The sequence below is a fragment of the Gymnogyps californianus genome, chromosome 15 (genome assembly GCF_018139145.2).
Source record: "Gymnogyps californianus isolate 813 chromosome 15, ASM1813914v2, whole genome shotgun sequence".
Classification (NCBI taxonomy): domain Eukaryota; kingdom Metazoa; phylum Chordata; class Aves; order Accipitriformes; family Cathartidae; genus Gymnogyps; species Gymnogyps californianus.
Genome location: NC_059485.1, coordinates 14,986,212 through 15,011,014, shown reverse-complemented (window position 1 = coordinate 15,011,014; position 24,803 = coordinate 14,986,212). Strand labels below are relative to the sequence as shown.

General features: G+C 35.0%; 1 protein-coding gene across 6 annotated transcripts in view; it reads left to right on the top strand.

The window, feature by feature from the left end:
- The window catches only part of RBFOX1 (RNA binding fox-1 homolog 1), a 1,343,363-nt gene that overhangs the window by 1,271,204 nt on the left and 47,356 nt on the right, over positions 1-24,803 (top strand). For 5 of the 6 annotated variants that reach the window (XM_050906339.1, XM_050906343.1, XM_050906344.1 and 2 more), the window contains 2 exons: positions 4,913-4,993; positions 22,614-22,746. In XM_050906339.1, coding sequence (XP_050762296.1) covers positions 4,913-4,993; positions 22,614-22,746 — 214 coding nt within the window. The remainder of the gene's footprint in view (positions 1-4,912; positions 4,994-22,613; positions 22,747-24,803) is intronic. The other variant, XM_050906345.1, reaches the window with a different exon arrangement.

The window sequence follows — 24,803 nt, the reverse complement described above, 5'->3', positions numbered from 1 at the left end:
TACGTTCATGAGAGATGCAGCCTTATAGTTCTCTTCATGCATTGTATATGGAAGAGTAATTAAGTGTATAGGAATAACAGTTGTTGCAAAAGGTACAAAGAAAAACAGTGATCAGAATGACTGAGAGAAGATTGGGCTATGTAACAGCTGTATTGGGAGAATGGGAAAATGAAATAACAATCACTGAATTTAATAAATAATGCAGCTTTTAGATTGGAGTAATAAAATAACATTTTATAATATAGACAAAATGGGACACAAATATTTTTAGCTTGCTTTCACTTTTTCCTGTGGCTTTGTTTGGGTTTTTTTGGTAAATAGTATTATAGAATATATGAACTGGTACTTAGTTGCCAAAAGCAGTAAGAAACTCTCATTGGTAACACAATAGAATAAATATGTATAGAGAAGAGCTGCTTTATGTGGGAAGCTAAGTGCACAATGGATTAGAGTGATGTAATCTTCACTAAATCTCCTTGTATGTAGTAACTTCCTTAGTTCCTATATTATAAACTGTCATTTTAGCTACCTGTGCCCTAATACCCAATGTAGACCAGCCCTGGATATTGACTTCATGAATTTCTGCCACTGAAAATGCTTATGTGATTACCCTCTTGTTATGATGGGGGTAGTTGTACCCTGTATAGAACTCAGTACCACTATCATCTTCAGAGCTGTCTGAAGAGCTTTATATGAAGCTGTGGGTTTTAGGATTCCCAGAGTGAAAGTAGGAAATCAGTTTTTCCCCTTTGTCTCACTTAGTAACTTGCTGGGGTTTTGCCCTGGAATGTAACAGTACTACTTGCACAACATTGCAAGTTCTGTCCTCTTCCCTTTTGTAAATCCTCCAAAATCCTGGGGGAATAAATAACAGCATGGTAAATTGGAAACTTTTTGTTCATGAGCAAAGGTACTAAAGCCATCTGTACTGGGAGGTGATGCATTGTAAACTCAGGTTCTCGGTAATGGTATATCAATTTTATACAGTTCTGGTAGTGAAGGTTTCTAAAAGTTTCATCTACTCCCTGTGACAGGAGAGAGCTATTGCCATGATCAAGGCCTTGCAACGCCATTAGTTTTACATCAGCAGCATAATTTTAACTAACGGTATGAATTTTTTTCTGCTGAAAATGTTGTTTCAATTTATACTTCCACAAAGGATACCATAAGAGATTCCAACTGGTTGTGCAAAGTCTTTCAAACTTATTCCAGATCTTTACTTTTAAGCTGTCTGTAATGCTGGCTACACAATGGTTCCAGTTAGACCTAAAAGCTATTTTTGACAGAAGTGATTTAAAATGCTTTATGATTTACTGGAAAGCCCTCCTGTTGTTGATCGTGCGTACTACTTCTTATCTACCTGAGTATTTGAGAAATACAGTGAACTTTGTCATACGTCATGTATGAGCCAGTAAGTAGTCTGTGCATCATCACTAGTACATTGGTATTTCCACTTATGCTCTGTAGATTAATTTATATAAATTGTGTAAATAAGAACTATACACAAAAACTTATTTTTGAAAGTATGAAAAAATTAGTAAAATGCTTTTAGTCAAACATCTTGGAATCACTGGGAACTGAATTTTTGGTATTCTAAAAATATCAATGACTTCACATCATTTTCCTCACAGCCCTGAATACTTTTAGAGTAATTATTTTCTCAAAATAACTATAGTGCTTAAACAAAGGACCTAATCAAACAGTACATGCTTAATCATGGACTGTAGGAGAAAACATTGGAGGAAGAGAAGTATGAGTGGGAATATTTTTTGATCTTGAAAAGTATGTTTTTGTCCGCGCTGCCAGCCTGTATGGCAAGGATGAGCGGTGAATCAGTCTGGGGGGATCTGCAGTCATACGGCAGTGCTCAGCTGACACCACCATGCCCTGCCGCAGCACAGCTACCTGTTGTGTGCGGCACAACCCGCCGGCTTGCTCAGCCACCGCGGACTATTCTCCTCCCGTTACACCCAGCAGCATGGCTGCTTCAGTTTCCCTTCTGCCACTGGTCTGTCTAAAGCTCTCCTGTGTGCCTGTAGTGAATACACTCTTCAGATATATATGTTCATATTTTTCTGATCCTTTTGACGGAGTGAGTCAGGAGGAGCTTTCTGCTGATGATCTCCAAAATCCTGTATCACTGGTCACATGTCTGCTGTGACCAAACAAGTAGATATTTATATTAGAGAAAAGCAAAACAGCATGCAGATTGTTCTTAATGAGAAAATATCAGCCTTAAATATGCTGGTATAGAAGGCATTGCAGAATTAAAGATGAACTCTTGCGTGACTGTAATTTTTTTGAAGTTCATCAGCTCCATGATATTATTAAATTACAGTTTGAACAGAAATAGTAAGAACTTTATATTAAAATCCTCTTTCTTAACCCCTCCCCCCTTTATTCTGTTGTGCTAGAATTTAGTATTCTAGAGGAAAAAGAATTCCCCCCCCCCATTCGGGAATTTATAGATTGTTTCAATGTTTTGAGGTTTATCCAGAAGATCTTATTGTAAATAGTTCAGTCTTTCCCCAGTTGTATTAAATACAATTTAAATATTTTTAATACCAAAATTAGATGCAGCAGAAATAATCTTTTCTCACAAAAGTAGATTAAACAGTTCCATATTTTTCTAACAAAATCTAATAATAGTGTTTTAGGTATTAGTATTAATTTTATTTACAAATTTGAAGGCAGATTGTCAAAATATAATTAGCTCTATGCAACAAATTAAATACACTCTAGTAGCATGGATGAAAAAAGCATCTGTTTTGAAGTACTTTCATTAGAAATTAGAAGACTGGAGTAGGGAAAATTAGATTTGTATGAGATGAAATCAGAAAAAATGTAAGACTATTAGCTGCAAAGAATATGAAAATACCTATGGACCATGGAACAAGCAGTGTCATCCAGAATTTATGTTGAATAATATAAATGAACTATAATCTTCAATTTCTACAAACCTTTATCTTTATATATTTACTAAACATACTTGAAGTCATTATAGTTACATTATTCTTAAAACCTAATGAAAATTACTGATTTTAATAATTCCTTTCCGCGTTTCACTCAGCTGGATGAATGCCTCTGTCTTCAGCTCACTCATTTTCAGGCTTCTGTAGTTGCACAAGTTTTGAAGCATCTGTGGTGTTAAATAATCCGTATTCCAATGTACACATTCCTAATGTCAAGTGAGTGTGTTGATAGGTCCTGTTTAGCTACTAGCCTGAAAGTGATGCTAGCCATTAGGAGGATCTCAGTAGGTATATGTTCGTTTAATAGCTTCCAGTTGTGGATTTTTTTGGAAGGCTGACAGAGATAGATATCGATATAGTCAACTATGGGCTGTCTTAAAGTAAGGAAAAACAAATTTTTTAGCTTTTTTAATCTTTCAGATTAGTAGTGGATGGCTGGAAAAAAGCAAACATCTCCAAATCCTGTTAGTTAAGGGTATGCTATTGTCTGGGAAGGTTAGAAGCGTAATATTTAATGAGATTTCCAGTGCTCATAGTCTTAGCTAAATTGCATAAATTACAAGAATTATTTTCCTTCAGTATTTCCTGTATTTCTACTTCAACTGACAGCTGCAAGCAATAATCAAAGAACTGGTCAATGACGGAAATTTTTTAAAACATTTTTTGAAAGAACTCTGGTCTGGTAACTGAATGTAAGTTGAGAATTGCTCTTGTAATACTATGTGGAAAACATGCCTACCATTTGTAATTAATCTTATCCTTCCAAACATATTTGACTCAACTCTGTTGAGTTACATTGCTTATAAGTCAATGCACAACTTCTAAAGTCTGACAAATCTTCATGTAAATTTAAGATTTTTGAAATTGCATGATTCACAAATCCTGACAGCTTGAGGTATGTCAGTGTACGTGTATATATATAATTTTGTGTGTGTGTGTGTGTATATACAGATATATACACATATATCTGCAAAAACAGCTGTGTCACATCCTGCTCTTCCTGGTGGACTGTGTTCCAGAAGAGCAGAAGTTTTTTTCCTAGTGTAAAACTATAGTTGTTTCTACCTCTAATCAGTGTTCAATCTGTATTCAGCTAAGACTGCTAAAATACAATTTTAAGAAAGAAGTTGAACTAGTAAGGCATTTTATTTAAGTTCATTTAAAAAAACCCAGGAAATAAGCCTAAACTTTTGTCATTTGTTCAAAATGAACATGCATTGCAAAAGTGATGTTTTAAATCGATTTGGTTATTACTTTTACTTTTTTTTCTTTTTAAAAAAATTGTTTCATTTCTTTTATTTGGTTTTGTTCTTAATCCTGAATCCAGCTTACATACTGCAAAGTAGCTTATGTTTATGTATTTCTCATTTGAGCAAAAAATACTGAAATCTTCACATGTATTAGTGATCAGTTGCACCAGTGTTAATTTCAGCAATATAACTGAGATCGTACTTGGCCTAAAGTCTGTATATGGGAGCTGTGCGGTCTGATTTATCTGCTGTGTTTGCTTGAGTAGCCTCTCATTTCAGCCCAAGTTAGGGAGATGAGCAGTTAGTAGCTGGGTGGTGTGGGTGGGTTGATTGCTCCCGTTAGCAGCAGAGCTAACTAGGCAGCTTCTGTTTCAGCGAGGCAGGGCAGAGAGGGAGAGAGAGCAGCTGGGTGAGGGACTGCTGTGTGCTGCGAATGCTCGGAGCGTGCGCCAGCTTCCCCACGTGATAAAAAGGGTGTTTGTATTTTGGGGGATGTCTGTGTTGTGCTTTTTTAAATGTAAAATTGTACATGTTTATTGGGGCTCTTTCTGCTTTGAAGTCAAAGGACAAAAAGTGCCCCTGCTTCACTGCACTGCTCTGGTTATGACTTTATTTCTGTTTTGAGATAAAAATTGAGGTTTAGTTCGAGTGTTCCAAAACCAGATACCACTCTCTCTCTCTTTCTTGTAGGCAGGGTGCTGCTGTGCCAGGCAAACCAGGAGGGATCTCCCGTGTACAGTGCCCCCAGTTCACTAGTATACACATCCACAAGTAAGCTAGTGTTATGGCTCTTTTTTTTGTTTTGTTTTGTGACAAAAGCACATTAATGTGAATTAAGCCCCCTAAAAATGTAAACTTTCCCAATAGCTCTTGTTAAGGTAAATGTGGTATTTATAAACATATGTAAGTAATGTCAACAGATAATTCAGTGTTTTTAGTTGCATCTTTATCCTCAAAGTATATTTTATTTAAAAAATAAAAAGACAACCTTTATTGCAGTGTTCTACAGAAATGGTCAAAAGTTCTACAGTAACAGTGAAATTTTTTGGAATCCAGTACTGTTGCGCACTCTGCATTTTGTGTAGAAGATGAAGTTGTGTTTCTTTTTTCCATCCTGGTCACAACTGTGATTTAATAAACAAAAAGTCTTATATCATGCCACCATTTGATTGTGTCAGGGAGCAAATAGATATGAAGTCTTTTTTACAAAAGGAAAAAGACTCTGTGCAAGTGGGTATTTTGAATTATGAAAAGCTGCCCTAATAAAAATAGCAAAGACAAGCTGAAATGATAGATGCTGCTATCAGCCATTTTTCTGTACAAAACTTTGGAGTAGAAATGTGTCCTCTAAAATTCTGAAGTAGAAGTGGAACCAATTCTTCTGAGAGTGTTTTAGATTGCATTGGTGGTACCACTGATGCCCATTCTGAAATCTAGTCAGGTAAGAATGAAATAGTAATAATTGCCGCTTGCTGAATTAGGGTGAACAGCAGCATTTGCTATGCGTTCCTAGCAGTCCTCTGTAAAGAAAATATTTTACATTGTCTGATTTAACAACATTATCAGATACGCTCTTTATGAAGATTGTATTCAATCTAGAATGCAATTCTACTCTTTTAAAGCTTATCTAGATTACTAAAATAATTAATTTCTTTTATTAATTAAATCCAGGAATGAGGACAAAAGAGTTCCATAATGATCATCTCTACAGTCATGTAACTCTCTTATGTCAAAGGCTATGAATATCATCCCTAGAGCTGCTGCTTTTACAGTATAAATATGGGATCTACTTTCAAATCAGGAGTCTACGAATACATAGTGAACTAACAAAATATATGATGTGTTTTAAATTGGAAATGAAATTATCAGTTAAATCTGCATTTGCTTCCCGATGCTCCAAGAATATTTTGTACTGTCACCTTTCCCAAGCAGTGTTTTTTTAATCCTTGTAGTAACACAGAGATGAAATACTTCCTGTTTAAATCAGTGTTCCTTTTTGTACATTTTTAGTACACTATTCCTTTTTGACTAAAATACCAGTCTTTTGACTGAAATACCAATCTTTGACTGAGATTCTTTTCCTAGAAAATTATCCAAACATTTCATTCATCTCACTGTTAGGGAGATTCTTTGGGGGGAGGGGGGAAGGGGGCAGTGTTTGTTTTTCATTTTCTGGAAATTACTCTAAATAAAGCCTTTCTTAAGTTTACCCTGTTGCTCTTATTATCTCACTGAGTTCTATCCTAGGAAATTTATTTCTGGGGTTGCTGTTTACATCGTACGGTATTTCCACTATTATTAAATCCCTAGATAGTCATTGTATAGCTAGCTAAGCTGTATACTTCACTGTTTCCATTATATCTCATGAGTCAATCCCTTTGAAAAATCTAATTTTGCAGTGTTGCTCCTTGAATAATGATATCCTAACAAACACCTGTTTGTTTTCAATTATGCCAAATACATAAGTAAACAGACTTCGCCTATCTGCCTCCCATTGGGCAACGTGTAATACCCAGTTTCGTAACAGAGACTGCTAGTAGCCCTTGCAGTAGAAATTATTACACTTTTGTTGAATCTGTGTGTCTGCAAGTCATGCTTTTTCTTTTATCATGTATAGCATTTCATATTGCCAAAATGTAGTTTCCCCCACAGGGTCACAACTCCTAATAATACAAAATTACTACAATTACTAATGATTGTAATTAGGTGTTTTATTTATCCTTATTACAAAACTTTCAATAAAGATGTAAAATAGTTCCATTTCTATAGGAAATTCTACTAAGTGAATAGAAATGAAGCTCCAGTTTTGTCTCATTTTCTTCCTTTTATTATTTTAAAGATCTTCTATATTCCATCTTTTATGCACATTTGTAATATTGAAGTGATAACTGGTAAGTCAACATTAACATCTAGGAGACTAATACTTTTTCTGTTATCATTCCATGTAGACAACAATATTGCAGCCTTTATCTTTGAATAATTTGTTAATCATTTATTCTGTTACTGCCAGTATTGTAACTGTGTAATATTTTAGAACAGCTTACAATGTAAGAATTAAGAGGTTTTAAATTTGTAAATGTTTTAACAGAAGGGAAAGAGTCAGCTGAGATTTTTAAAGCTGAGAGGTTTGGAGTTCATTAAATGCTAACAGCATTTAGGAATTTCCAGAGATTTGGAAGAGGATAGTCCCCATTTTTAGAAATGTTGTTGTCTTTAACTTGACTGTTCATCTTTTGCTCCCGAGTTATAGAATGTAAGGAATGAAGGACTGAACGTAGTTGTAAAATATATTTTTCTTAATTTGGTTAGCTTTATTTCTCACTTAACTTTTTGACTTTTAATTGTATTGGTCACTAGTAGTCTCTGATGACTCTGAACATTATCACCCCATTTTTTTGGCTCGCCAGAAAGAAGAGTGCATTCCTTGGAGCTACTCTTTCCCTTCTGACGTTTTATTTCCCCAGGATATATTTTATGTATCACATTGTACATTTCCCAGTACAGTGATTAGTTACACCTCTGAATATGTCAGGAGATGGAAACATGGCTCTGCTTCCTTCCATCACTTCTGTCCCTTCACATAATACAGAAAGAAATGAGCTGTTTCTTCTGCAAGCAGTGGAACAAATCAGTAGCAATAGTCTCTCATGCCTCATCCGTTCTCTTGTGCTGAAGCAGAAGATGGGACCTGGATCGGTTTTTCATTTGCACATCTATTCTGGGAATAGATAATTTGTTATGTAGAAAGCACAGTTTCAGCATGCAAATGTGTTCACATCCCTTGGTGGGACAGATTCTTTGCTGTATTGAGACAACCAAAGTAAGGAAGCTCATGGTCTCATCTTGGCTGCTGTAGATTCCCATAGTTTTGGCATCTCGAGGACAGAACTGATACAACTGATTTCCGTTAAATCCTTCATCATTATCCTAATGCAGAATGTAGACAAATATTGGAAGGAGATATATCCTGAAAGTAAAGATCAGAGTACACCAAGTCCTAGCAAGTAAGTAAGCATTCATGGAAGGTTCCTGGAGGCCCATGATATCACACTGAAACTTAGTAAATCAAACAGTTTGGCTGCACGTAACTGACAGTCTCTTTTTGCCCCTACTTCTTTAGACTAGTTGCTTCCACAGGAAATTTAAAATCCTGAAGAAATTTGTATCTCCTGTTAAATAAGGAATGTATCAAGAAAAATTTTGGAACTTTTCCAAATTGAAGCCACTCCAGAATAGGATCCATGAGAATATTAAGACCCTGCTGGACAAAAGGAAGATTCAAAAGAAGAAAAAAGTTCTGCCACTGAATATCTGTATCACTGTTCTACAGAGGACAGTAATATAGCTGGGTAGGTATGGTTAAAAAAGGCAAAAATACGAATCCGAATTTATGCAAGGGCTTTTAAAAACTGTTTAGTGCCTATTTTCCCCATTTTTCTATAACGTAGAAGTGCCTGAAAATGTGAATGAAATAGAAGTTAATGAGAGCCAAAGCATGGGAAAGAAGGAAGACATGAAGTCGTAGAATCATAGAATAATTCAGGTTGGAAGGACCAGGCTGCACCAGGGCACCTTTAAGGATGGAGGCTGCACAACCTTTCTGGGTCATCTGTTCCAATGCTTGAATGTCCTAACAGCGGAAACCTCTCTTCTTTCAAGTTATGTTTGTTGTCTCTTGTCTTCCCAGTGTGTGCCTCTGTGAAGACCCTGGCTCCTCCCTGGAGGTTTTCTTGATAACCTCCCCTGCCCTTTCATGGCAGGGGATGGAAAAGGAGGAGCACCTGCCAGTAGAAAACTTCTTTGTGCTCTGGAATATAGCTAATCAACGTTCTCGGGCTCACTAAGCGTTAGCTGGTGTAGCGAGGAAGCCAGCCTAAAGCTGTGCATCACATCTTTCAAAAATTTACAGTTGTGCCTACCCAGGTCCCCTGGAAGGCAATGGGAGAGAGATTACAAATTTTAATGAAAGTTCAAAGGCAGCTAAACATTTTTCACTCTCTAAAACAGAATTTTGGTCTTTGTAACTTTTAGGCTTTATTTTAGCTCCAAGTGAAAATAAAGATACTTGAGTTATCAGATGTGTAACTACTAGTAGATTTTTCTGAGCACCTATTAAAGGGACAGTTCACTGGACTGAATAGCTAACATATATGGTAAAATAGTAAATTGCTACATGCCGTTGTTCAGAATGATGCACAGATGAATGCCTGTATTTCCCAAATGTTTTGCATGCCCATAAGAGAATTTTGCCTTGACTTCAATTGAGTACCTTTTAAACTGATGTCAATTTTGGCTTACATTTTCTAAATGTTAGAGTTGTTTCGTCTTCAGTAAGCACGCTTATCAGCTCCAAAATATACATGCTCTTTTTCTATAAATGTTCATTTTTTAGTAAAAATAAATAAATATTTCATATTGCAACAAAATTATAGACTTAAAAGAAGAAAAATATGAAAATGCAGAAATCAGATATTAATTTATTTTATCATACTCAAGGGCAAATGAAGTTGATGGCCCATTTTTTAATTGATATATTGATTACAATTTTGTAGAGAAGTGGTGGTGGAATTCAGCAAAAATGATTGAGGTGGTACAAATGCTTATAAATCTGTCCCACATTGTTCATGTTCTTTAATTGTAATTGTCTGATAAAACTTCCATCAGTTTCTGTAATTAACCTAACGGTCTAAATGAATTTCCAGATCACTGGTTATTCATTTCGATATAGAAAATGCCATTACATTGAGTTTAATTAATACAAAGTAAGTTCACAGTCCATTGTATCATTAGAATAGAATTTTACTGTTTTAACTGTTTCAATTATGAATCTTTTTTCCTCTCATTTTGTTTGTCCCATTTATGGACTTGAGTGTTCATTCTCTATTCATACTGAAATAGTATAAACTCTGTAATTAAAATATTTAAAACCCAATGCTCTTCAAGTTCCCATCCTCAAAATATCAGTGTAGATATTTTTTGTATTTATCATTTCAACTATTTTTAAACAGAATTCAGTCAGTGCCAAATTCATAATCCCATGATATGCCCTAGAACATCTTATTTGTCTTGATTTTCCTTTCACAGAAGTACATATGACAGATAAGCACTCACCAGAGAATACTTCTGCTTTGCGTCAGACCAATATTAAAACAATAAACTATGTTACCCTGGGATTTTAGCTTATGAGCAACCAGAAAACAACAAGGCAAAGATGAGATGTTTTTGAAAGGTGGGAAGGCAGTTCTTTCAGAAAATTCCCTGGAAACCTTTGGTCCTGTAATATTTTTGATGAGAAATATTTTTAATGCTTAAATTCTCTTAAAGCAAATCAGGACAATACATTCCATTATTTCAGAGCAGGCATTAGAAATGTTCCTAAATTATCCTAATAATCCTGCTGATCCAAAGTTACGTGTTATATGCCTGGAGAGAAGGAAAATCTGTAGCAGAAGCTTAAAGTATTACTTACACGATATGGGAATTTTGCTTTTTATATATGTTCTCTATTAAAAACTTACCAACACTTACATATGACAGACACATGCACTATTTTTAAAAAGATTTTTTTTTCCTGTGAGTGTTTTGTTTTGATTCATAGGTGGAGGATAGTTCAGGACTTTGTTGATATGCATGGAATAAATAAGGCAAATCATAAATACTAAGTATAAATACCACATCCAATAGTAGGATTTAGTCTATTTGAGCACTCCTGCTACAGAAATGAAAATTAAGTAAAGCCTGTCTATTCAATATGTCTGTTGAATATCCTCGCTTAGAAGTAGGTTACTTGGCTTAGGAATAGTAGTAAACTACCTAAAAAATGCTGTATGAAACTATTTTCATGTTTCTTGTTTCAGTGAAGACATTCCAGGTTTTATTTTTCTGTGGCATTACTAATGGATTGAAGTAAGACCTTTGACATTTCTATTATATTCTGAGATATTTCCAGTACCAAGAAGATTACACGGGGAAAATACAAATTTTCAAAAGGTGATTTAAAGTGTGCTTCTGAGCAGAATCATTAGTGGAAACATTCAGTTTAGAAACCTCGATTCAGTTGATTTTGTCAGGTTTAATCTGTTGCACACATGTAATTACCTGAAAATTATATTGTAATGATGATAGTCTTCTGATAGTATTATCCTGAGACTCCAGGCAACTGAAGCGTAGGTGCTCCTGGCATTTGGTATATCCTTTTCTGGGTTTTGTATGTAAGAAATGATTGACCATATTCAATCCAAATGGACATATGCTTTATTGTAATGACATCAATGATTAATTTGTTCTGATTTTATTGTTGTAGTTTTTCTTAATTTATTTGTTGTGATTTTACTGTTATTGGTAAGGGAGAGACTGTTTAGTAAGCTTGCCATTTCGAGTTGGTATATGGATCAGGAACAGTTTAAAGAAATCAGTATTCATATGGTATAAGTAATTTGCCTATGTTACAGTATTTCCAAATTAAGTGTAAAAAGGTTTCTGCAAACTAAATTTTTAATTGGTCTGTTTTCTCTTAAACTAAAAGGGAATGGCAGGTCACTTCATCACAATTAAAATATATATTAGTAGATTGTATTTACATGTTTGTGGTTTTGTCTGCTTTTTATTGCTTCATAGGAAAAAGGTAGAGCAGTTCTGTGATTAAGCAGACTTAACCATTGTAGGACTGAGATTCATGAATGAAACAGTGCAAAAATCCTGCCCAAAGGGAAACGTCCATACATTTGAGTAGACCAATCACACATATCGTTTCCAGGCTACAAAAACCTCATTACTGAACATTTAGTAGTCAAACTATCTTTTAATGTACTTCCTGAATTTATTAATTGCCTTTATTTGTAAAGAGAATCACCTGGTAGTAACCTAGGAGTACTGTGAAAAGTACACTTCCTTGTGTTAAAATACAGTGGGTTTACATGAAAGTTTAAATAAAGTTATCAGTAATAAGTAGGAAGGGAAGTTTACTAACTGCTTTCCATGATTTTTTCCCCCATGTACAGAAGTGTAAAAGGTTGAAAAATCATGTATCACTTCCAGAGAAAAATATTGACGTCAGCTCTTGTTGAAATGTCTTTAGAAGGTTTTTAAACACTGTTTTGTCCCATTGTATTGGACCTTGCTTTGAACAAAGTTACATAAATCTGAATGCAGGATAACTCCGCTGACTTCTAAGTCAGATAGTTATAAAGACAATACAAAATTAACAAATTGAGTAAAATTATATTCATTCGTATTATGTTATATTCTGGATTTAAGTATCAGCCTTTTTAAACTGTAAAGTGAACCTCTTGGGGTTTTTTGGTAGCACTGCCTGAAGTTCTTGTTACAGCATTTGTTGTGTTCTCTATCACTATATATTGTCCTTCTGTAACTATTTTCAGGATAACTGTCCTTTTACCTTCTGTCTATCAGTATTTTAAATGGTGACTAATAAGTCGTCAGTAAGATATATTGTAGCTGTCCAGAATCTGTAAATACAGGTTTCGTTTCACTCCTGCAAATCTGTTTTTAAGTGCCTTGCTGTTTATACTCATTCTTCTGTTAATCTGTTTAGTGATGGTGCAGTGTGTCTGAACTAGCACGCCTAAGAGTTTTATAAAGATAGACATATTCTGAATTGTGTGCCACTGGCTTTTTTTTAACTTGTACACCATCCTACACCTGGGTCGTGGGAGATGACTGGAAAGGTGTGCATAACATTTTTAATAGTAAATTGTGGAGACTATCTTTGTCCTTTAGTTCAAATAATAAAAATGATGTTTGACCAAGGACAGTTGGGCATCTCATGTGTCTTCACTTAGTGCTTTCCTGTTAATGGAGATATGGCACTTGGCCACTGGCAGTACTTGTGACTAACCAATGAGTTAGGACAATAGGATTGTTTGGACTTACTCCTCTCAGTATGCAGCTAAATAGTGAGAATTACATTTAGTATTTTTTTGCATCGTGATCTATGATGTTATTGTACGTAAGATCCTTTGTGCAGAGTCCTAGATGCAGGCTTCTGATGTTTCCTTAGCTTTACATTCTAGATGCTGTGTTACTCATTTTTAGTAGGTAGGCACACACAGTTGACCATACATCTCAAATCATTCTGTCTGCCAGATGTAAAGTTGTTAATTTTGTGGTTTTCAGCTTAGTCTGTAAGATTTGGTTTCAAATAAAGACTTACTTTAGTGTCACTCTTTCTTGCATTGTGTGACAGTTATTATTAAATCATGGCTCTTAAAACCATGTTGTATACAGCAGAATTCTTCAACCTGAATTTCACAAATAGTAAGTACTTTTGAGGAATTAACATTTTTAATATCTATATGACTCTGCAGGTGCAGTTCTTTGTTTTGACAATTTTTTCCTTTATGGCTTGGATTAGGTTAACAGCTGGGTTTTTTCCTCAATCACTTCCTGCCTAAATTGTTCCCAACCCAACAACGCTCTGACAATGTTCTTTTTTACAGTTTAATAATTTTGTTGAGTTTTAGTAATCCTTGTGTCATCCAGACAGAACTTCTTGTCACCACATAATTGACTTTCACAAACATTCAAATTACTAAATTTTGTCATCTCTTTATAGTAGTGCTACCTTCATCTAGTTTTCCACAACTGCGTCCTTTTTACTTTGTCTCAGAAACGGTGTTTAGCTAGACATAGGGGAATTTTTCCATTTGCTTGGAACTTGTGGATGTCCAACAACCAGGAACACAAGACAAGTTATTGATCAGTTTGATCATCTAGATTTGAAGATTGTTCTTTAATTTAAGATCAGAGGTGGCTTCTCTGATCTCTACTGTTTCTTTTCCTTTATGGCCTAGTTGCTTTGTTGTTTGTTTTTACCTACTGAGCTTTTTCTTGTTTGTTAGTCGTTTCTTTTGTGAAAAGGTCAGCTATCTTTTTGGACATCAGCTATTTGTATTCTTTCTAACATCAACTATGCAGCACTCTTACTTTGTTAAGTACACTAGAAGTAATTTGACTACCAATTATAGCAATTTTTTATTCAAAGTTGTAGGTTAATGTAATTACATAGCTTTACAAAAAAATCCTCAATTATCTTACCTGTTCTTTTTTATCCCTCCACATCCTCCATTTTTTCCTGTGTGTTAAGAGAAATCCCTTGATGTCTGAGAGATTCAGGTCGCTGCATATACAGTCCAGTAAAATAAGGATGAGATATATGGGGATTTCTGATAATCACAGAATCACCAAATGACTGAATCTCAGAATGCCTGAGGTTGGAAGGAACCTCTGGAGGTCACCTTGTCCACCTCCCCTGCTCAAGCAGTGTAACCTCAAGCAGGCTGCCCAGGACCACATCCAAACAGCTTTTGAATATCTCCAAGGATGGAGACTCCACAGCCTCTCTGGGTACCTGTGCCAGTGCTCAGTCACCCTCACAGTGAAAAAGGTTAGACAAAAAGATGAGACAGTTTCCAGGCTTTGGCATCAAGATTTTGCTCCAAAGGTTATAAATTCCTGGCATATAATGGTATCAAGATACATAGAAACCAATGGTGGTTTGTTTATTGGTATATTAAAGGAGATGAAACAAAGGAGGGCAGAGAAAAAGAGTAATTCCATACATACATAAAATAATTGTAAAGAAAACTAAGTGTGAATTCAGTATATGCAAGTCATTGTTGAAACAGTAGCTCAATTAGATCTGGAAACAAATTTAAGCTAAAGATAACCAAATAAAAAGTTTTGTTGGAACAGTTAAGTGTCTTCCTACGATTTAACATAAGAATAAGCACATTAAATAGGAGGTTGCTTTTTACTGAAATATTTTAGGTATGTTTTTTGAGTGCATTTGATTATGTTGGTGATTTGGTATGGAAAAATCTAACAAATCTTATTTTGCCTGTGTCTGAGGATGAAATAGTTGAAAGCAGTGTCTTAAAGCAGCTGTCTGTCCTCTTTCTAGAAATATTTACGTAATCTTTCAGGCTATACCTTATTATAAAAAGTTTCACCAAATTTATGTAAAATTTGGTGCTAATTTGGATTTGACTGGAAACTTAATGCAGTAGTGTTGTGTATAGGGATTCAATTACAGTGTGCAGTGTTTTGTAAGTAACTGTCTCACATAAAAAGTTAATTAATCAGAGCTGTGTCAATTTCCTTGTGCCATGTCAATTTGCAGCAAGGTAATTAATCACTAATCGCCCAGCGTGCAGCAAACTAAGGGACAATCCATGAGTCATTTATTGTTGTTTTTTTCAAAATAAATGGCACACAGAGCCATGAAGAAACACATCTTGCCTTTCATAATATTTTTATCGACAGTTTTGCATGTTGTAATAGACTGCAGCAACAAGCAGCTGTAGTTCAATGGAATATGAATATTAAAGAAACAAATGAGAGCAGATTTATAGGCCATTGCTTTTCTGTTATGTCAGTTTTGAGATTACACTGAGCAAATGAACAGTGAAAAATTACTCTTCCATGTGGAGAATGGTGATTAGACTTGTACATTAATTAGAGATTTTTGTTTTCCTTTTCAATGCATTTCAAATGAGAATGTCCTATAAGTAACAGTTTGTCCAAAATACAGATTTATTAATTCCTAAACAATAGTGTTTAATACTGACATATATTTTTGTACAATAGTAAGGAAATAATTGTTCTACTAATTTTAAGTATGTGTTTCAAAATATAAATAGATTGTGAATGAAAGAAATAGAAGTGACCAGTTGTGACTGTGTTTGACATATATGGCAAATTTCCTTTGAATTCAGTTAATTCACAACTAGGTCCCAGGGATAATCATCTCACAAAAGTGACAGGTGAAAAAATGCATTTTTAGCTTGCCATTTTTAAATATTGTGAACTTTCTAAAGATTTTTTTACCCTGAAATTTTAAAATCCATATATATATATATATAATTTTAAAAAGCCTTTTTATGTTAAAATCTGTAGTAATAGAGCTTAAATTTTACTTGCACTGTACTTTGGACTGTGTATTTAAATGCAAAGATCTGCACACATCCTCTTTAACACAGTTTTTATAATTCTTTTAAAGAATGCCAAGTAATACTACTTATTACTATTATGATGAAGTGAAAACTCACTACACAGCATACATTGGGATAAACTCCTGATTCTGTTCCTGAAATCTCAGTTAATAACATATAGATTATTCTGCTTAGCCTTTCTCAGCATGTTACCCATTATATCTCTTTGTTTTTAATTTATTGTCCAGCACTTCTGAAGTGTTTCCTCAACAGGGGTCCTCCTGAACTATGGTAATAATGTAAATGTGTCTCCCTGCCTTTCTAACAGTTAAACTATGTTGCAGTAAATTAGCAATAAACTGATTCAAACATGATGTGACATTAAAATTCTTCACCATAAAATATTTGAAAACTCTTGATGGCGGATGACCTGCTAGTTTGCGCGAAGAAGGAGAGATTAGGAGTGATGAGAGGTAGACTCGTTCATCCATTTTGATGGCACACCTTTCTTGAGGCATATGGCACTCTCATACAAATTCAAACCACAGCACAAATGCAAAGAATAATTGCCCATTAAAATGGCTGTATATTTTTATAGCTTTGATACAAAATCTGCCCCCTGTTGTTTTTTGCATCTGCTGCTCTTCCATCTATCCCAAAGCTTTAAAACTTTAATACACAGTGTATAACCCTTAAGTATTTTTTACCAGGTTATATTCCTCCTTTTGGGAACTCAAACTTTGTCATTGTTCCTTCAGTCTTTGTTTTCCAAGGCATATGTTGAGATATGGTGCCTAGAAGGTGCACCTACTTGTCATGTTCGTTTAATAAAAAATTAATAAAACCAATGCTTATATTGCATCTTTTGGGAGACATTAAGATTTGATTAAATTTCATCTGTGAACACAAAGATTAAGTTCCTCTTCTTTCCCTCATGCTTATATTTGTTTTCTATATAAAATCATTAGTTACCTAAATTTTACTGATACACTAACATGAATCCTGTTAATTCCAAAGGCCTTTTTATTTGCTTATATGTTGCAATTTGCTGACCAGATTTCACGTTTGAGATCTAAACTGAAGTTCAATGAAGGAGATACCCTGACAGTGTTTCCATGTTTACAAAGTGTATCCAGAAGACAGAACTTCTTGTACAATAGTCATTGTAATAATACATTTTTTAAAAAAATTATCCTTTTAAATATAAAAATAGGACAAATAAGTTTAAAGAAGGAATCTTACCAACATAATGTTCCTAAAAAAATTTCATTTAGGCTGTAGTTAATGATGATTTGTATGCTTTTGGATAATTATATTAAGCAAAGCCAAGCACTTCCACAGCATATTGTTTTCACTCTTCTTTTTTAATTCAAAAAAGTAAAATTGCAGTTCCAGTGTAGGAACTGATTTTTTTTGTTGTTGCCATTGTAGTCTTATTCATATTTGAATAGCTGAATGAATAACTATAGAACTGTTGGGGCTATTAGATGAGAATGTAAATTGTTTCTTTGGCTTGATATTTGATTATATATAGTCCTTAGAAAAGTCTTTCTTTTTTTTTAACCTCATATATTATCACCTCATATGATCAATGTGTAGTTGGAGAAATGTGCCTTTTCCCCATCACAGATCAGAATAATTCCAGTCATCGAATTACTTTGATAAATTTAAGGTACTTTTGCTTAGAAGTGGACTCAGATGCTTTCCTGCTGAGAGACAAACACATTTGCAACCCCGTTATAATAGCATTTTCACTGACTGAGTTTCAGCAGTTTGGCACTGAGGCACTAAGGAAGGTTGACCTACAAACTGTAAGTCATTAAAATCTTTACCCCTCCTGGCTAGTATATTCATTACTTTTGGGGCTGGTTAATAGCACTTAATGCTTCCTGATGGGAGAGCCTTCTTCATAAAATTGTTTTTATGAAGTCCATTCTTCAGTTGTGTTCTAATGGTGCCACTTCTGCTGGTTATTTTGGGGTGAAGATATTAAAAAGCTGGTAGCAAAATAAATTCTGTGGTTAGTACATATTCCTAACCATCTGATTTCTCAGCTGGGCTGAAGTAGCGTAATTTTTTTTGCTGAACTCAAATCTAGGGTGACATGATCTTGTTGATTATTTTACCTCTAATCTTAAACTTTAATATTACTACCTGGAAATAGAAGGCATGTTTTCAGATACTCTGATTTTCAGACTGACCCAAATCAATTTTTTGGGATGGATATAATTCTGTTGTAGATAAACTCTACTGTTAGACCTCACTTGATCATAAGACCTTGCAATGCCGCTCTTAGTTCTGCATTTCTCAGGGTTAGTTTCCATCATGTCTTACCCTCTTCCTGACAGAACTCCAAATCATCGTTCTACCTTCTAATTGCTTCTGCAAGCTTTTTTAGAGTTTTGCTTTACTCTAGACATTTCATGCTTCATGATTTTATTAAGGAGGCAATGCAAGGCAAGCATAGCAAAACAATTACATTACTTCAGGCTTTTCATTCTAACACATTCGTTGTGTTGCAGATCCTTTGAAAATGGTAGAAATCACTCTTGTCTTAGCTCTCCCATGAACGCTGAGCCTCTGTTATGGGTTCTGGATTTGGCAAACACTTATGGGCTAAGTGACTCTTCCTGCTGTCTCTATCTTCTAGTTTTTTCTCCTCTTTCATAAGAGAAAACCTTCTTTCTCATAAAAATGTAATATTATTTTTCTAGAATAGTGTATGGTTTTTTTACTCATTCATTGATGGGGGCACTCTGCTTTTCCAGTGGCATTTCTTTGTAGAGAACCATTCACTGTCAAAGATTTAAGGTCAGTGACCCTTCTTGTAATTTTTTCCAAGGTGTGACCGCCATGAATAATAAAGAGTATTTAGGATAGATGCTCAGTTATTGCAAAATATATATTTTAATATGTCTGCGTGAAAGCTGGATTGAATGGTATAATTCAAAGGAAAAAAATGCTCACAAACCACATTAGGAGTTCATGCTTTCACAGAGTTATATCCTCAGTGTCTCCAATATAACTTCTGCACAATTCCAGCTGGTTTTCATTAGACCTATATTTACTCATTTCTTCTGAAAATCAAGAGATAGGTCCATTCTTCACACACGTATATAAGGTGTGTGGCTGTATGAAGGAATTGGTGAGTTAATTTCAAACAGTACATTTTACAGCAGAAAGATTGTCTAGAACCCTGAGAGTTTCACTGAAAGAAGACAACTGCTTTAAATATTGCCAAACATAGATGTTAATTACAAAGAATTAATTGCTGAAACAGATCTTAGAGCAGGAGTTTCCAGACCATGTATTGCAAGCCCACAACATTGTTAGATACCTCACATTGCTTGAGCTTAGACTTTTTTGAATTGGTTTGGTTTTCTTTACCACTGCTTCTGTTTTTCTTGGGAAAGTGTGTTTTCTATCAATATGTAGAGAACTACAGAAGTTGTCCAAACTGCTCAAAGGTTGTCAGACTTCATTAATTTTTTGTCAGTGGCTTTTAGGTCAGAGAAATTTCTCTTAATCTTGGCAGTTTAAGAGTGTTCCTAAAGACTACAGTTTTTTAAAGCTAGGTACAGAATACCAACCTTCAGGTTTATCATTTAAGATATCCACCATTTCAGATATCAGTTTTTCCTGGCCAGACTCTCAAGTCCATTTTTTCCCCATTTGCTTAGGCGAACTCTTCTCAGTGCTGTTTTGTTGGGTTTGTTTCTTTTTATTTATTTATTTGCATGACTTAAAAAAAAGGCACAAATTAACTCTCAAATTATTGGAGAAACTTATTTCTAGAAATTACCATCTACTAGGTGGAAAGTAGTCATTTTTCTAATGCAGGCAGGCTGCAGCTAAACATTACTCTTATAACAAAGATAATCGTACTGGATTAGATTAGTTCTCCATCTAGTCCAATACCCTGTATTTGGAAAGGAGCAAAAGCTGGATGCCTAAAGAAAATTTGTAAGACTGGAGCTAGTGTGTAAGTATATACTTCTTTGAACATTCTGCTAGCTTTCTACAATTTGGAGTGTTTTTGTAAACCAGAGGTGATGTTTCTCTGCAGAAAAACTGTTTGTTCATCCTTTTCAATCATGTAAACTTCTAAACTTTTAACATCCATAACATCCAGTGGCAGAAAGTTCCAGGGCGACTTAATTAGAGGTTGTGTGGGTGAAGAGCCACCATTTCCCATATTTTCTCCATTATTCACGACTGTGGAGCTTTATTGTAGCTCCCACAGTCACTTCCTTTCCGTGCTGGAGAGTACGAGTCCACTTCATTGTTCCTCTTACAGAAGTAACAGACATGATTATAGTTATGTTAAGTGACCGTTTAAAATGTATGTTGTGTGCATCACCTAACTGAAGCCAAGACAGGAAGTCTCCAGCATGTGGCATTCACAAGTACATTCTCTAAGGGACAGGAGTGAACAACGACACCATGATGTCCAAGCCTCATGTTTTTCTCATCTATTGCCAGCTTCCATCTATGAAATTTTATTAGAGCATTGCACCTTTGTTTATCTGTTAGTATGGGGAGGCAGTCCACTCTATCAGAGGAACTACAGCACAGCCTGCAGATCTTTTTACTGTAATGTTTGCTTATATCTTCAGTCCACTGAAAATTATCTTTTACATTTTTGTATGCACATTGTACTCATTTGTATGCAAGACTGTTTACTTGGAAAGGAAAAGGACAAAAGTTAAATGGTTTGAGCAGTAGGTCATGATTCTAGCACTACTGTATTTATACTGTTCAATATTCAATGTTGTTGCATATGCAAAAGTACTTACAGCATCCGAATTTCAAGTATATGATATATATGTTCATTTTTCCCCCCAAAAATGCTTTCCATGATGCTATTTCTTTAAGGCTTCTTCATTCTGATTTTGACACACATTCTTTTTACAGAAAGAGGAATAAAAATACAGTATTGACACTTTTTAAAAGACTTTTAATTTATTTGTATTGCCATAAGTTGTTTTATGATGTATCACAGACAGCTAAATCTTTGCAGAATTACTGTATAACCTTTTTGTCAGAAGGACCTAGCAAAGCCCAAAAGCCACAGTAGTGGGGCAATAATGGAGAAGTCACCATAATTACAGTATTTTCCTTCATATATTCAGCCAGCAACATCTACAAGTTGTGAATTTTTCATTTTCTTTTTCAAATTCAAGGCTTCCTTTAAAATTTAATGCTAAAACAGATGAAAGACAAATGTGGATTGAAATAAATTTATATTTCAGACTTGAAAAACTTTCTGTTTTATACATCATTACTTCCATTTGCTTGCTTCTTATTAGGGCTTTGCTAAACAATATTTATTTATCTCTTTATTTACATACTGAAAAAAAATTCAACACAGTGAAGCACAACTGAAGTAACCTGAGTGCCAACAGAGCTGGATTTGATTTTCTCTGTCTCAGTGATGAGTTCATTCAAAAAATACCTGTTCTAACATTGGCTAGCAATATATGTACAAAGGAGAAATGAAGTAATGAAGTATTGGTTAAAAAACTGGCAGAGAAAGTAAAGTGGAAAGGTTTTGTTTTTTTTTAATTTTTCAGTTAAAACTTTTATGAAGAGAGAAGTTTTACAGACATTTTACAGAAAAAAACCTCTAAGTAGTCCTGTATTACTGTTCAATTTCTGATTAAAATGTTTTAAGTCTCACATGGAATGGTAATTAATGTTTACACTTAGTTGCAATGACAATATAAAAATGTCTGAGTTAATTTCTTTGTTGTATGTCTAAATTGTTTCTATTGGGTCTGAATATTATCTGAATTCAGATAGATATTTCCAAACTATGCAACTCTTGCCTTTAAAGGAATAACGGTTACTGTTATGAACAAGGTACACCCCCAAAATCTGAGAAAACTCTTGCCCTGTCTTTCTTTCCCTTCATACACAATTAAGACGCAGTTAATCAACTTTTGAACAAAAGTAAGGCTCTGTTCGATTGGTAAAATCACTGGAAAATTTAGATCACTGGAGGTCACCTGGTCTAACATCTCACCTCCGCTCAAAGCAGGGCTGACTTTTGAAGATAGATCCAACAATGTGATGGAAATGTCTCTGACATTATAAATTTGAGCCTGAACTGAATGACTTGGACCTCAAGAGTCTCCTGGTAGCAGTGTTGGCTAAACCAGTCAACATTAGTTTTAATAGTGTCTTCGAAGAGAATCAGAGCCATCGATGATACTGCCATCTAAATTCCCAGTTTGCTGTCTCCTGTTTGCATACAAAGATTTTGTGTAAAAAGATGAGGTCTCTGGTTAAAAGACTGATAATTTACTTATTTGGCGACTCCCTCATCCAGTTACAGGCAAGCTTTAATATAAGCACAAACTTGCTGCTACATTACCCTTGTTTTAAAACACTAGGTTGATCTGAATATTGTACATTCCGTCCTCTTTTTTTCTTCACAGTGCCAGGATTTCCCTACCCTGCTGCGACTGCAGCTGCTGCTTACAGAGGTGCACATCTAAGAGGCCGAGGTCGCACGGTGTACAACACGTTTCGTGCAGCAGCACCCCCTCCTCCAATCCCAGCCTACGGCGGGTAAGGAGATCAGCCTCTTTACCTATTAGCATGAATCTCTAAAGGCTACAAACGATTTGTGACCGAGGTGCATGCTGATTGTGTCTTACCGCCGAAACCAACACAGCATGCAACCGATCCCAGTGCTGGAAGTGGTGCACCTTGCACAGAGTATTGAAAAATGACTGTAATTTGTACTGCCATGGTTGGTGGCCTTAAGCATTTCAGATGTCACATATTGTTATGTAAATGCTCTTAGAAACTGAATGCTATGGAACAGAGAAATTGTTTCAGCTAAAGATATATTTTTGATGATTGCAAACATCTGGTTATTAAGGAGGTTGGATCAAGTGAACTTTTTCTTCACATCATCCACTGAAAGTTGTCTCTGGACCTGAAGGCTCAGTGGTCTTTTGTTTTGGGTTTTTTTGGGTTTGGTTTTTTTTTTTTTTTTTCATTTTATTTTATTGCAGTTTGTTCAGTTTTTCTAGTTGACATCTTTATCATGATAGAAATCTGGGGTGCTTCTCTCAGGGCCACGTGTTTTTCAGTACATTTGCTTAAATAGTACCTTAAGATTTCACTGTCAGTGACCTACATTTACTAAAACCAAGTAGTAAACTAAGGAACAAAGGAGAGAAATTAATAGTAATAATTTCTAGAAACTCAATAATCTTCTGTTATTTCAGAAGATTTATTTTTTTTTAGGTATATTTTTGAGGGGAAGAAGGAAGAAACAAATTCTCCTGTAGCTCTGTAAATGCTGACACAGAAAGATTTTGTATGCTGCATATGATATTTAAAAGCCCTAACATCGTCAAAAGATTTTCAGCTATTAAGAAATTGGGAAGTTTGGAAAATCAGAAAACTTAGTAGATCCCAGGCCAGAACAGTATTTTGTCATAAAAATTTGAAGTAGATATGCCACTACCTCTCTATGGAGCAACTAGATCTTTCTGAGAAAGGGTCGGGAAGGCTTTGCAAAGTCTTTGAGTGAAGGTGATCTCTCTCTCTCCGCCCTCACTAAAATCCTGTTCAGCAGCTCATCTGCTCTCACTGTGGATATCCCCTTGTAAGGGAGCTTGCAGCACAAGACCCTGTCCTCCTACTTCGTTACGGTAGAAGATGGGTGCCCTTCACTAGTTCCCTCAGTTTCTCATGAAGCCTTTGTTCTATTAAGCCAAAAGGCGTGTCTTTTTCTAGACAAGTTTGCTAATCTAGTCAGTCAGCCATTGAGCTAAATTTTCAAGGATATTTAGCACAGGCTCTTTGACTATTCCTTCACATTGGGCAGTTATCACCTCAGAGAAATAAGATGTTCTAAAAATGAATATAAAAATGATGCCACAGAATCAGGTTATTTTGTAAAAGTGTATTCTTTTAATTATGTGTCATTTAATAAGCAAAATAATATTAATTTAATAAGCAAAACAGTATTACCACTACTGGAGGAAGACACCATGATTTTTTAAGATTGCCTGAGTTACCTTTGGACAAGGATGGTGTCTCACCAAAGTTATCCTTCTGTTGCCCAGACTGTCATTTAGAGTCAGTCCGGGTATTTGTACCTGGCAATGACGGGAACAAGTTTAGAATGCCCTATGAGAGCTGATTTCAGTCTGAATGTCTCAGCTACAAAATGGATACTGCATATAAAGAAAGTGGACTCTTTTCATCTCTACTTAGTTTAAAAAGAAATTCTTAAATTTGAACATAGAGTGCAATATGTAGCAAGATAACATAGGTTACTACCAGTTTGATGATGTCACAAACATAATACCTTAGTTTAATACAAATTCATAAAGTTATATAAGAAAATATATACGAGCTATGTGTGATACAGCTTCTGAATTGGACAATACTTTTTTTATTAGTATTTGCAAAATGAGTAAATACTTGCAGACCAGTAAGTAACTTAAATTTGCTTTAATTTAAGGGGCCACATGTGGGTGCTCTGTGTGTGTGTGTTATATAAATTTTTATAGTTTAGTTAGTACAGTGACTCAGCAGGAAGAATTAAATTGCCATGTGCAATACATATATATTCTCATGTAATTGTACTGCTTACTTTCAGCATC